The sequence below is a fragment of the Aedes albopictus genome, chromosome 2 (genome assembly GCF_035046485.1).
Source record: "Aedes albopictus strain Foshan chromosome 2, AalbF5, whole genome shotgun sequence".
Lineage (NCBI taxonomy): Eukaryota > Metazoa > Arthropoda > Insecta > Diptera > Culicidae > Aedes > Aedes albopictus.
Genome location: NC_085137.1, coordinates 412,319,325 through 412,334,620, shown reverse-complemented (window position 1 = coordinate 412,334,620; position 15,296 = coordinate 412,319,325). Strand labels below are relative to the sequence as shown.

General features: G+C 39.5%; 2 protein-coding genes across 3 annotated transcripts in view; both read left to right on the top strand.

The window, feature by feature from the left end:
• The window catches only part of LOC134288479 (uncharacterized), a 429,933-nt gene that overhangs the window by 69,438 nt on the left and 345,199 nt on the right, over nt 1–15,296 (top strand). The gene's annotated exons all lie outside the window — the stretch shown is intronic.
• Nucleotides 2,517–14,093, top strand: LOC109426843 (DNA replication factor Cdt1). 2 transcript variants are annotated; one of them, XM_019702392.3, is made up of 3 exons: nt 2,517–2,931; nt 3,052–3,638; nt 12,305–14,093. In XM_019702392.3, exons 1-3 carry the CDS (start codon nt 2,848–2,850, stop codon nt 13,683–13,685), a joined length of 2,052 nt encoding a protein of 683 aa, XP_019557937.3. In that variant the 5' UTR covers nt 2,517–2,847; the 3' UTR covers nt 13,686–14,093. The 2 variants fall into 2 exon arrangements, with proteins under 2 accessions (XP_019557937.3, XP_062709440.1); XM_062853456.1 differs by having other exon boundaries at nt 2,519–3,638.

Below are 15,296 nucleotides of genomic sequence, written 5' to 3'. Positions count from 1 at the left end.
AAAAACGAACACTTTCGGTGCAAAAGTGCTACACCGGTGTAGCACCACCGCAAAAACGAAAATGACATAAGTGTATCTGTCAATCAGAATAAACGTATTGTAATTAGCACTATATACATTTTGAAGTTTTATTTCTAGCGTAACATTTGAAAAGGGCCTATCTGCACAATGTAAACAAACCTGATTTTTCGCTATTCCTATCAATATCTACCTAAGCTATCCCATAACACCTTAATCAATGTGAAAAGTGCTATTTTACCCGTATTTTAAATAAATTTTAAAAGGGCCTATCTGAAATTGAATAATCTTTTAGGGCCTAACTGCATTCAAAAGGGCCTAACTGAAAATTACCTTTCAAATCAGATAGGCCCTTTTGTAAATTTTGATTATTTTTCATATTTTCCAATAATTTTTAGTAGTTCTTTATTGTATTTTTTACGAATAATCAGACTTTCGCGACGAAATTGAAATCGCCCAAAAATCGTACTTATCTGTCATCTCCGACAGCTTTTCGCTTCCAACCCAAGATTCAGGCGAAATCAGCGTGGTTTGTTGTGAAAACAAGATCAGTTGGTGGTTGCCGAACAATAAGGATGAACGTAAACATCGGATGCCCAGCTGATTTTGTTGTGTAAACATGATCAGCTGGTAAACCGAGAACAATGAGAGAAAATGGTAAACATTGAGGCGGCCGGCGAAATCTGTCATTAGATCGGGCGAATTGCTAAAGAGCAGCAACAGAGAGCGACAGCGAAACCGAAAGCGAAATCGGAGAACGACGAAATTTATTGCACTGAAGTCTAAGTAGAAAAAAAAATCGCAATAATTTTCCTTGAATTATAGATGAAAATAAATCCAAAATATTTTAAATTAGCTAAAACTAAGAAAAAATAAAAGGGCCTAACTGAAACTTTCCCTTCAAATCAGATAGGCCCTTTTGTAAATTTGGGTTATTTTTCATGTTTACCAATAATTTTGAGTAGCTCTTTAAATTTCCTTTGAATTATCGATAATAATAATCCACAATAACTAAAATAAGCTAAAAATAAGGAAAAAATAAAAGGGCCTAACTGAAATTGCCGACGATAAAAGGGCCTAACTGATAGGGCCTATCTGATTTTGAGATTGTAAAAGGGCCTTTCTGCCGTTCATGTTCAAAATACATTATTTATGGAATTTTTGCTATATTATAATGAAAATAATGCACAGAACCATAAAGTAGATTTCCATACGTGCCTAGATGAGATAAAACACCTAAAAAAGTCTTTCGTTTTAAAATAGGATTAACTAATCTGGGAGGTAATCTTTTCATGCGATTTTCTCAATGTTTACGTTTTGCAGATAGGCCCTTTTCAAATGTTACGCTAGATTTCTGGAAGCTTCCGGGAGAATCTCGAAGAAACACTTCACTAATGTCGTTTTCGTTTTTGCGGCGGTGCTACACCGCTTCGTGCTACACTTTTCACTGCAAAAACGAACATTTACGGTGCAGTTGCATTGCACGCTAAGGTCAGTTTACCTATTTTTCTAAAATATGGGTAAATTTTACTCAAATATGCGTAAACTTTACGCAAATATGAGTAAATAAAACTCATATTTTGGAAAAGTGCACATTCGCATTTATGGGTAATATTTACCCATATTTGGGTTACAATTACTCATATTTAGGTACACACTACCCATATTTGAGTCTTGTTTACCTATATTTGAGTATCATTTACGCATATTTGCGGTTGTGCACTTTTTGGAAAAAAGGTAAACTCTAGATTGAGTTTAAATAAGGGCGAAAGTAACATGAGAGAGTACTCTTCATCGACTCTCTCTTCTGCAAATTAAAGTGCCAAGATGCTAATTCAATCGAACTTTTTTACACTTAGACGCTAGATTGCATCGCAACCTAGCGATTTATGACCAAAAAGTTCAACCATACTTGCATCTTGTCACTTTAATTTAAGGAAGAGAGAGTCGATGAAGAGAACTCTCTCATGTTACTTTCGCCCTTATTTAAACTCAATCTAGAACTGAGCTTAGCGTGTGGGGTGCGTGAATAAAAACCAAAATATTTGCAACTTTGCAAACGCTGAGTGGTGGACGCGGTGTACACTCGCTACACTCTCGAATTTTTGAGTGCTGCACTATCTTGAGCGGTGCAGAAAAAGTGCTACACCGGTGCAGCACGAAAATAAAAAACGAACACTTTCGGTGCAAAAGTGCTACACCGGTGTAGCACCACCGCAAAAACGAAAACGACATAAACAACCCAATTGTTTGGGTAATTCTAGGGGCAAGACAGATCCAACGCGAGCAATTGTGTGTTCGGGGTGTTATAGAATTCCGCACAGTTACTCACACGAATTTAAATCTGGGTATCGAACAATACCTTGAATTATTTTCTACTCGGGCAATCCAGAGCATTTGTTTTGGGTAAACTGACCTTAGCGTGTAGTGATTCAACTGATTCTCAGCACAGACACAAACCTAAACGCTACCAAGCATAACCGACACCTGTCAAAGAATACGTTTCCGAAGGGTTAGCTACCGCGCATTCATCGACCGACCCGACACAAAATCGCGCCAGTTCGAAGCCTTTCGTCGATTGTTATGCACTGGAATGCAGTTTTGGCTGCACCAATTGGATTCAAATTGGAGGGAAAACCGCGCTCTCGCCATCGCATCGTTCTTTCGTTTGCAGGTCTCAGGTTTGCAGGTCAGCCAGCTGCGAATGTGAAAAACCTAGTGTCAGAAGTTTAAAGGGATTTTAGTGGAGTGGACGATTGGTGACGCCGCATTTGAATTCTGTAATTTAAAGCTAATTATCCGGTTGCAAGTGAGTGAATTTAGTGCACAATGTCTCAACCAACAGTTGCTGCGTATTTTAACACCAGAAAACGTGTGGCGGCGGATGAGCTCAGTGCAGCAACTCGTAACAAGGTATTGGTCCTGGAACAGTCGACTCCCGCAGCAGCAGGAGGAGGAGTAGCACCAGTAGAAGATGGCCGAGACTCTTCGAGTCGGGTCGTTTTCGCCAATACTAAAAATTTCCTTTCCAAGAATGTCGCCGTTTTGGATGAGACGGGTTCCACCGGGACCCCGGAACGAAAGAGGATTACCCGGGCTACGAGGTCCATCAAACGGATCGGAGCTGAGAAAAGCAAGCAAACGTTAGAACAACCAAAATTGGTTCAATTTTTGAAGCTGGGAAATTTATCGCCTAAGAAGAAGATGAAGCAATACCCCAGCAGTCCGGCCAAAGCATGTACGGCCGCGCCGGAGCAGGCAGCTCTTCCTGCCAATGCGGAGTTTTCCGCCAAGAACAACACGACGAACGTCGAGCGGGGCGGCATGAAGACGCCAACGAAGCAGGGTCTTCCTCCGGCGGTGAACCGTGGCCGGCAGGCCGCTCCCAGTGCCGTCAGCAAGCTAACTCTGGAGGAAGCCAGGAGCAAGCTGAGCAAGAGCTCACGGCTGGCCGAACTGACGACGTCGCTGAACAAGCTGCAGAATGGGTTCGACAAACTGGACCGCCTGGAGAAGGTCCGGCAGGAGGACAACTGGAAGGCTCCGGTGCCACCGAGCCCGACCACTGCGGCGCGCAACCTGAAGGAGTTCGAACGGCTGGAGGTGGAAGTGCCAGTGAGGTGAGTTTATTTTGCTCTTATCAGCTGATGAAGGGCATGTTGATTATTTTGCTAGGTATGTAGTTCGAAGGTTCCAATGGCAGTGTAACCCTGCTGCGTGGCAAATTATCGCACTACCTAAATTAGTAATACATACTTGTCAATAAGGGACTGTTGTTCGATTGACGATTATGACGTCTTATCTTTCAATCTTATCGCATACCTAAACGCAATGACACACGAACACGAACACGAACACTAGCGAATAAAATGGAGCGCAGAAAAGTGTCATTGCGCTCGTGCAGAAGTGTGTTTATTGCATTGACGGGGTAGAGTGCATCATTCATAATGTATGCGCCGAGCTTGATTCGAAAATAGATTGTTGGCGCAGGTGCGTACAATCGCTGGTAGCACAGGAATGTGTTTGTTGTCTAACAGGCTTAGCTATGAAACTTTCATTATTGGTGTCACATAATGGATGGCTGTTGGTACTTCCAGGGATCTTGTACGAAACTAAGTCCTATCTGTTATCGAAAAGAAAATCGGGTCTTATTTATGGCTCCTTTAATTTAGTAGTAAATAGCTATTACAGGACTAGTAGCGAATCACTACTTTCAAGTTCATGTTTTATCTTATTCCAGTATCAGACTCTGCATACGAAAAGAATCATAGTGTAATAATTTCAATAATTTTGGTGCTCCAGAACTATATTTAAATTTAATTTAAAGTTAATTGTAATTGTAATTTATTAGTAACATCACGACACCCTATTGGACATGCCATATATCAGGTCAAGGAAAATCATACATATAGATATTTATAACATTGGAGGCTAGTACTAAACTACAGTTTGTAGAAATGAAAAAGTCTTCGAGCGAGCTGTCAGTCTATCGATTGAACTGTCGTTCTATCCACGAAATTGAAGCTATATGTGTCTATTTGACCATAAAACAATCTTGTACCGACTTCTCGAACTCTCTAAGCAGTATACCCTCTCCAAATGAGTGTTATCAGTTTGTTTTTGTTTTTTTTTAATTCCGCCCTATTTTACTTATCCTTTCTGGAGCTCGATTTGAATAGGTCGTATGTGCTTTTGTCGATTAAAAATTCGATCAGTTGGATTCGCTTATTATAGCGAAAACAGTTGAAATTGAGCAAAGTTGATACATACAGCAGAATACTCACAAAACAGGCTTTCTGTTCCATCATTAAAAGTTTGCAAAATATCTGCCATATTGCTACAATGACTAAAATAAACTGATCGAATTTTATATCGACAAAAGCACATACGACCTATTCAAATCGAGCTCCAGCTTTGATAGATACGCGTATTTCGACTACCACTTGTAACCTTCGTCAGTGTCAGTTTTCCACTGGATAACTGACACTGAGAAAGATTACAAAGTAGTCGAAATACGCGTATCTGTCAAAGAATAAGCAAAATAGGGCTAATTTTTTTAATAACTTGTAGTATATCCCAGTTTTGACTATGCTGAGGGTGACGGGTTCGATTCCCGGTCGGTCCAGGATGTTTTCGTAAAGGAAATTTCCTTGACTTCCTTGGGCATAGAGTATCTTCGTGCCTGCCACACGATATACGCATTCAAAATGGTCATTGGCAGAGGTAGCTCTCAGTTAATAACTGTGGAAGTGCTCATAGAATACTGCTGAGAAGCAGGCTTTGTCCCAGTGAGGACGTTACGCCAAGAAGAGAGAGAGAATATCCCAGTTTACTTTACATGTCACACCAGCTGATCATCATTGATGGGGAGATCAGCGGATTGCATTGACATGTTCCCAATCAGGTATGATATGGTTTATGAAACCAATCACGTTTCCAAGATCAGCAGACCAGATCACACTAAGTTGTAAACAATCGCTACCGAGAAACTTCATTCTGCGCCTGTTTAACGGACCACAACTGCAAAGCAGATGTTCAGAGGTTCACTTTCGATATTACTAAACCTATAGATATCATTCAGAATCTGTACTTGGCCAATGTTTTTCAAATGGTATCTGCTCGGATAGTTCCCAGTTACAACTTGAAACACTTTTGACCAGCGCTCCATTGCTATTGAAATATTTATTATTAGGTCGAATTATAGATGTGTAAATCCACAAAATCATTTTTGGTTTCAAGCCCTACTTCCTCCCGACGCTTTTGGAGCATAACCATACCGCGTTAATCGCTTATTTATCGCATACCTAGTCAAGATGCAAATTATAGTTTAGCGTGGCATCAAGTATTCACTCCTAATTATTTCATATGATCGCTAACTTGAATTTCAACTGCTTCGATCTTAAAGGATTTTAAATTGATCTTCCTCCTTTTATTAAATTATAGTAAAATTACGATTTTTGACGGGTTGTACCTTAGACCTTCCGGTATACACCAAGATTGAGTATACCGTAAACCGGGGTCAAATTGATCAGCGGGGTGAAATTGATCAATCGGGGACTAGATTGTTACACCATTCTAGCATCTTATATACGTCGTTATGATCATAAAATTCTTACCTCACTCAGTTCATGGATGCCTAGAGTTGAGTGGGAACTTTTGAGTTTTTAGGAAAAGTTCATCTTACATTATTTTTTTAAGGTTTTTCAATGTGTTCCTTAAATAGAACAAACCGTTGGTACTAAACAATCGTTTGCCATCAGTATTATCTGTGAAGTTTCCGTGTTAACATTTTTATGGAACCTTTATGGTGGTGTAACGTAGCTATTCTAGGCAAGAATCAGTTATTAAACTGTTAGATTTTGTTTAAAAAGTAATAAAATGTGGCGGAATTCGCTTATTTTATAGAAAATTGCCTACCTTCAGGCGTTAAAGTGTCAATATCAAAAGTTTATTTAGCCATTAACCAGCCAAATTCACAAGTTGTAAGAGTTTTGATGCGCTATTCGTGTTCAGAAGGTCAAAATTAGTGGGAATTGGCAATTTAAAATTTTAACTGATGTTTATTTGTATGCTGATCAATTTCACCCCAAAGTGGTATTTTAAATTTTCCTGAGTTAGAAGTTATTTAACTTCTTCTTCTGCTCTATGGCTCTACGTCCCCACTGGGACTTGGCCTGCCTCTCTTCAACTTAGTGTTCTTTGAGCACTTCCACAGTTATTAATTGAAGGGCTTTCTTTGCCTGCCATTGCATGAATTTGTATATTGTGAGGCAAGTACAATGATACACTATGCCCAGGGAGTCGAGAAAATTTTCCCGACTGGAACGGGGATCGAACCCGCCGTCTCCGGATTGGCGATCCAAGAGAAGTTATTTAACTTCATGTTAAAATTTGCTGAACCAAAAATGTGTCACGTAGTTTTATAGAGGTCCACCCAGTACTGACTTTTCAGAAATTCTTTTGACAATATTTGAATTGGTGCTCATGTTATCACCAAAAGTTGTTTTAAAGTGATCAATTTGACCCCGGTTTACGGTACTTTAGGGCCTGCTGCATTCGTCCCGAAACTATATGGCCAAACTTTCTTCTTACCGAGATGATTAGGTATATTACCCGCAAAGCCTTTAGCTTCTAAACTCCTGAAAAGGTCGTCTACAACCAAAGACCACAAAAATGGAGAGAGTACACTTCCTTGCGGACATCCTTTCGTAGCCCTTACGATTACAGACGAACGACGTAGCTCTGAAGTGATTTCTCTGTTTGCATGCATAGAATGAATCTAATTCAGAGCGTTCATGATTAATAAAAATTTTAATCATGATTAATCACTGATGATTTAAATTCCAATTTTGGTGATTATTGATTATGATTAATGATTAATTTGTTTTTTAGGATGATTAAAGATTATGATTATTGATTAAAATTGGTTTTATGTGTGATTATTGATTATGATTAATGATTAAAAATGGCTCATTGATTAACGACGCGTAGTGCGTCATCAGCATCATTGAAATCTCGCTCGAAATTTCAAAGTGATAAAACTCAGTTACCAAAGCTCAAATTCGGATGAAAATGTATCATCCCATATGCTCACTCGTGGTGAGTGTGATGATACTTTTTCTATTGCGTGACTGCAAAATATCCCGTTTTTTATCACTTCAAAAACGCGAGGCAAACAATCATTGAAAATTAAAAAGTCAATGATTCCTATGAAAATTCTGTGATGCACCAAGTCACCTTAAAAATCATGATTAATCATGATTAATCAATCACAAAAAACTGGAAATGATTAAAATATATTTATTGTTTAACATGTTTTTGAAGTTTCAAAAGTAAAAGGTAAGTCTGTCCGGAAGATTTTTAAAAAAGAATCATAAATTATATTATTTTGAACAGCATTTGAACCAATTTAAATTAGATCAAATATTTAATATGATGAATCATTTTTGGTGATGAATGATTAATGATTGATTAATATTTTTCTTATGATTATGATTACTGATTAATGATTAGATTTCAAAAACAGTGTGATTAAGATTAATGATTAATGATTAAATGAGATTTTTTTGTGATTATGATTAATGATTTTGATTAATCTTAATCATTAATCATTAATCATGATTAAATTTATGACTAATCATTAACGCTCTGCTAATTGATAATGCAAGTGTTGAAATTTTTTTGGTTCATGCCAATTATAGGCATTGAAGAATAGGAAGTACATATTGTCGAAATCATCTTCAAACCAAGAAAGAACAGAGCGCAATTTCCTTTACAGAAAGAGATCTTTCCTCTTTATTGACCAGCTTATGCAGCGTTGTGACGGTTGACTTTCCAGATTGATGCGCGTACTGATATTTAGACATTGGATATGTGTGCATTTATTATATGTTAACGTATTTCTTCAAACGTTTGTTCATAGTTTTCATCAGAACTGATGACAGACTGATAGGCTTAAAAAAATTCAGGTTCGTTTTATCTCGTTTACCAAGTTCAGGTATGGAAACTCTTAATAGACACTGCCTCCAATTCGATGGAATAAAGTTAAACCTCTACTGCCGTCACTCGCAAAACAGTGCCATCTTTGCTGGGTTTCATATTCCTATGGGACTGTTTTGCGAGTGGGGGGCAGTCTAGCTTGCCTTAAAAATCTTCATAAGGGACAGAATCAGAACCACTTCTCCCTTTTGAAGCAGTGCTGGAAATATTTTGTTCACACCTGCACATTTAAAGATCTCACTGCATTTATTACTCTTAAAAATGTTAAGATTTCATCAGCTATGTCTGGTGTATGATTTTCTGTACTACATCTACATAACAGGCCTCCGGTGTGACCTGCATAGTACAACTTTGAACACCAGTGCCCTAGGTATCCCCACATAAATCCGAGCTCATAAAATGAGTTCCCATCATCAAATCCTAGTGTCTTATTTCATTGTTAGTTTTGGTAAACACGTCATCTTGATGTTTAAGGTTGCCTATTTCGGATGGATGGTTTTGTAGCAAGAGTTTTCTGTACCTAATCTAGCAATAATTGGTATAGTGTTATTTGTAAAAGTGTCATAATCAGTGGCGATTCCCTAACCTCAAATCTACCTGTGCACCAAGTATAAATTCCTGAATTTTTTGAACAAATTTGCTTGTGATAACTAGAAAATGACGGGAATAGCTGCTTTCATTAATTTTTATTTTGATTTTGATTATAAATTCTCTGCAATTACAAGTTTTAGGGTCGGTGCACAGGTAAAAAGTGGGGTTACGCGACGCCACTGGTCATAATTAAGGTGTTAGTACATTAATGATCTCAGCTCGTTTTTTGGTATCTCTATATATGCTGCCATGCTGCCGTTGATAAGTCGCTTCCACTCCGCTCAAAAGCTATATGATTATGGTCTAATAGGTAATGAAGTTTCATCAGAGACATGCCAATTTCGAATTTTCTCAGAAATTGCAGAGTTACACAAAGTCAAATATAACACCTCTTCTCTGGTGGCATTTGACAACGTTGGTTTATTGCCCTTGTTACATATATCTATACTATTAGAAGCAAGATAAGAATTCTAATAGACACTCTCCTCGACTGGTGATGTCGGTACTACTCCAAGCCGTCTTTCCCCCTGGTTGTTGGTACCTCAACCACGACCGCCACGATGCCACGTTTAATGAATTCTGTAAAAGGGTAACATTTCATAGTTTTATTCGTGAGAATTGCAGTTATTGGTGAACTCTGATTCTCGCCATAAAATAACTTATAAGTTACATACATGTATACATGTATGCGTTTGAATTACAAGATTTTTTCCATGGTCTATCCTGCAGTAGCGTGGCCATATCCAGTTCCTCCTTTTTGAATCTCTGGCTTAATACGACAGAAGCGCCTTTAGCGTGATGGAGGGTCACCTGCAGGAATTTAATTGTGTTCATTCCTGTTTGCCTCGTATTCCCTGTTGGGGTCTCTTGTTGTTTACCATAGTAAACCTACGATCGTCAATTGTCCCTTCGTTCTCCATAGAACCCTTAGCTGACGCCTTTTGACTTCACTTGTTCCTGGTTTTGAGTCGATGGCTTGGCGTTATTTCCTCCTCTACGTTTTGTACCGGCTCATTTCCGTTCGAATTGCCGCCATCCTTTTGGCTCCGGCCTTGAGTTTTGGCTTTCCTCACTGTGTTCCACCAAAGCGGAAGTTAAGGACAAAGTTGCGATCAGCTAAAGTCCTTAGCGATTCTTCATCCAAATAACATAACTTCCATTCCGCGTGGTTATTTGCATTCGATCGGTTAAGGATAATCCAGCCAGCTGTATTTATCCCATCGTTTTGACTCTCTATGAGAGTCCCTTGAGTCTGTCATTACTGTAGTCAACGCTTAAAGGAAAGAATGCATGGAACAGCTCTGGACGAGGGATGTCTTTTTCATCCAGAGCAAGTAGCTCCGCATTTTCCCATGAAGTAACTGACCGAGTAACCTCTTTCAGCCGCAACCCTTGTTTGTAGCTACATTTGGTAAACTTCGGTTTTACCATTGCATGTCTTTGTTCTTCAATTTTTAGAAGCAGAGCATCTTGTACAGCATCGAGTTGAGCTGTCGACAATTGCTTGCTAGCAGTGAAGAGAATTGTCAGACAAAAGAGGCACAAAACAAGCAACAAAGAAGGCGCGACGATTACTCTTTATCCCTACTGGTAACAGATAATGACATGATCTCGAAAATTGTTGTTGCAGACAATACAGAAGCTGAAATTGTTGCGTACTTTTTAACTCGTCAATAATCAATTATTACTAACCCAAAGTCGAAACTGTTTGACGATAGATCTTCAGCAGAGTTGCAGTGTTTACTGACTCGAAGTTACCGTTTGAAAATCGCAATGCAAGGCTTGAAAATCTCGTGGTGTGCAATGTTTATCCTATTATTTTCAAGTTGGGACAAACTTATGTCGCATTGGGTGGATTGTCGCAACAAATACAGGTTGCGACATTGTCATTATTGTTGCGCGATGGTTGAATTTTGATTCACCGCTTGCTAGGGAACCCGTTCTAGAATATCCCCACCCCTGAAAGAACGACCTCCTGAGTTTCAATCAGCCCTTGAACTCCTAGGACGTTCATGAACTCCTTTAGTTGTTTCATCTTCATTTACACTCCAGTCATTCTATTTCCTGGACGTAGCCTGGTTATCATAGTTGGATAATCCAGCATGTTCCTTCGGACAGAGATGCGTCTTCGAGCTTTTTGCCTTGATCGTCATCTCTCGAACGTTTCCCGCACTTGGAGTCTCTGTGTTACGCTCCATACAAAAATTCAAAATTCCCCACACAAAAGCTGTTACAAGGGGGATGAAGGGGTTCTAAAATTGGGAAATTCTGCGTTACTTAATATGTGGATGAACCCTTATCCGATGTGGGTATTCTATTAAATTTGACCCGGCATTCGATAATTATGCAGTCTGTTGGATTTTTTCCGGGTTTTTCGTGTTTTGTTCCCAGTTAGTCATTTGAGTGACAACTCATTTAAATGACAAGGAATCTCAAGAGCTCTGATTGACGGAAATCGTTTTGAACATGACTAGAAGCAAAATTTACTGATAAGATTTGCTGAATTATGTTCACATGAATGAGATGAATTTTTGCAACACTGTTCAAAACGATTCAAGAGGGTTTCAAGGAAGATTCAGCTGAGATGAACCAGCCTCTGGCTGAAAATCTCAGAAATAATGACATAAAAAAGGAAGATTCAGGAAATATTCAGAAGGGTTTCAAGCTGTTTCAGGGTTTCAAGCTGTTTCAGGGTTTCAGAGGTGATATCAGAGTTAAATGCTCAGAAAAGCTTCCACATAAACCCCATAAAACACTCGGGAACACCATTGGAACGTTTCTGAAACACCCTGAAATACCTTGGAGCGCTTTTGAAAGCCTCTAGAACAATCCTGGACACCCTTGGAACACTCATGGGACCACTTTAACCCCCTTGAACACTCCTGAAATGCCTCTAAAACCTCTGAAAATATCTCGACCGCTCCTGAAACCCCCTGGCCCCTATTAACGCCCTGAAATATCCTGACATCTGACCCCTGAAACATCTGACTCCCTCTGGAACCACACCCCGGGAATGTTTCAGAGGAACATTTCAGGAAATGTTCTTCCAGGGATTTTTTAGACAACTTTGAAGAAATAATGATGCATACAAAGTAAGAATAAGAATTCTGGAAAATGTTTGTCGGGGAATATTGCCGAACCTTGATAAGTTCTAGTTCCACATTTCTAATGAATGCATTTCCTTCTCCAATTTCAGCCCTCAAAAACCGTTCGCTTCGCCAACAAAAGCCCTCCACCGCACTCCGACCAAGGCCAGCCACAATGCCTTGCTGTCTCCGCGGAAGCAGGTCACCCCCAAACGCCTCAGCAGTTTGATGAGCCCAATCAAGGAGCCATCAACCGCAACCCCTGTAACTGCCAGCCCCACAAAGGTTCCAGCATATCAGCGTTTCCAGACCCTGGTCGAATCCGGCACCCCATCGCTCCAGCTGCCCTACAAGTATCGCAGCCTGGTGGAACTGTTCAAGTGCATCGATACCGTCTGTGCCATGTTCTACAACCGCAAGGAGCAGATCACGTTCAAAAAGCTGAAACCGGCGGTGCAGCGAATGGCCCGGAAGAATTTGTACGAAACGCATTTGGCCCAGATCAAGACTCTGTTTCCCGATGCGTTCGAGTTCAAACAGGAGCTGACAAAGAATTACGGTTCCGCAACTAAGAACGAATATTATCAGCTGATTATCAAACCGAATGTTGAGGAAAAAGAACCAGTTAAGATCGAAGACGAAGACAACATTATCAGAAATGCACAGAATCAATCAATGAATCCCCAGATTATGATTGAACGTTACCAAAAATTCAACAGAATTCTACTGGCCAAAGCCAAGGAAGCTCACGAGCAATTCTTGCTACAATTGGATCCACCGGTTGTCATCGAAAAGCATAAACTGACCCGATGGCACCCGGATTTCAATCTGGAAAATTGTCCCGACATCGAACTCGGAGACATTCCACAGCCCCCCAACGTGGAACGCTTTTCCTCGGCTAAGGATGTGCTCTGCACCGCCAGGAACCTTTTCAACTGTGGCACCGCAATGGAAAAGGCTCTGGAACGTCTGGAGGAGAAGAAACGTCTTAACGCAACGGACAATCCGGCGAATCGCCCAAGCACCTCCACCGTATCCTCCTCTCAAGAAGACCCCGCCAAGAAAAAGACTGACAACCCCTTCCAATCGGCGTTGAAGAACGTCCCGCAGTCTCTGCTGGAGAAAATCCGCGCCAAGCAGGCCGCCAAAGCCCTGGACCAAATGACTCGACGACCTTCCCAAGAAAAGGAAGCGATCCAATATTCCCGCCTGCCGGAGATAGCCCGACACTTACGGAACGTTTTCGTAACCGAGAAGAAGAACGTCCTCCCGCTGGAAACGACCCTGGTTAAAATCGAAAACAGCTACCGTGGTCGCCTGAACATCAAAGAGCTGGAGGACCACCTGAAGTTGATAGCCGAAGTGGCGCCCTGCTGGCTCACGCTGGCCGAGGTCCGCAAAACTATGTACGTAAAAATCGTTAAAGACTGTGACCTGGCCAAGGTTATTGCCCTGCTCGAGAAAAAGGCCACCGATAAACTTAAATGCTAGGAAAAAAGAAGTGCTTTTATTTATGCTTTCGTGTCTTGCTAGGATAATGTTTTCAATGATTGTATTTTTAGTTCCTCTCCTACCAAATTTTTCATAACCAGTATGATATCGGTATTCATAAATTTACAAACTCATCAATGATTGTAACTCATTCACATTTTATCACCATTTTCACTAGATATTAGTTCGTTTTGTTAAACCCAGCTTTATAGCAATCTTTGAAGAAAAATTGCGTGTTTTTTGAATGATGAATAGATTTATTTAGACTTAATAATCGGTTGGGCCAAGTTTTCCTTTACTATTCTTTTCTATTTGTTCTTTTACTTTTTACCCTTTTTTCTGTTTTCTTCAATGTTACCCTACAGCACCTAAGAAAATATTTAATAAAAGCTTCATTGGCTGAGATGAGTTAGTTTTCCATTTATTTCATTCGAAAATTCCAGGTGTGCTGATATAGAAGTAGTTTGAATTTAATCCTTTCCTTCTTATGGGACGAGTAGTGCATCACTTTGAACGACAATTTTAATGCCTAAAACGCGTTTCCGAAAAACGTTTCCGACTGCACAAAAGTTATTGCAAATTGACTCGATTTTCGAAATCAATTAAGTTGTAAATTAATAGTTTTCTTTTGTTTATCAAAAGTTGCACTGTTGGAATAAACAGTTTGGAACAAGAATTTTTGTACAGATATCCCTTTCGGTAATTTTCCCTCCCCCTGGATATTCGATCTTGACGCGATGGGAGGGCTTAACCCATTAGCACTTTAGCGCCAGTTCATTCACCACCGCTTGGACTTTGAGCTAGATATATCTAGTTTCGAGTTGAGCGCAAGTGAAGGAATCGCCGTAAGTGCTAATGGGAACCAAAGGAGTATCCGTTGTGCATTTATCACAAGTCAAAAACAAATTATAATTCAGCTTGCATAGACCTAATCTTTGCATTCTTTGAATTTCCTCAAATTTAACAATAATTGTTAAATTTAACGTAACGCAAGAGTGGGTAGAGGAGGTCTCTGCGTTACACTCATCACTCGTTACTTGAATTCGTTAGTACACAGGACAGGGGACGCTAGAATAAGTTGACTTACAGCCTTACAGATTAGATTCATTACAATTAGAAAATTATGGACTGATTAGGTAAAGATAAAACTGTTGATTATAGGAGTTTATATTTGTATTTCTTATTTTTATGGGTTTTGTGAATTTATAAAAGTTGACAAATAATCATTATCATTTTTATTTTTGACAAAAAGCAGTTGACTGAACTTTTTTGTTTTATGTCTTAGACGGTATTATTTCACTGACCAAAAAAAGCAGGAATTTAGTTACATGTTTCTTTAGGACTTAGGACGGTTGACAATGTAAAGGGTTACGGTGGATATAATATTTAGACTGAGATGATCACAGATATGCAGAAGACGACTAGCGAAATTAGGAACACAATTTGATACATTATAGACTATATTTTGACATATAGGGTTTGACTCATTTCTTTCCATCGAATGGAAGCTCAAAAAGTGTTATCTAACAATAATATGAGAGTTATTTCGAGATGATGCTGGTGCTGTCAATTACTAACATCGGTTATTGACACTATTGGTAATCAGCTTGA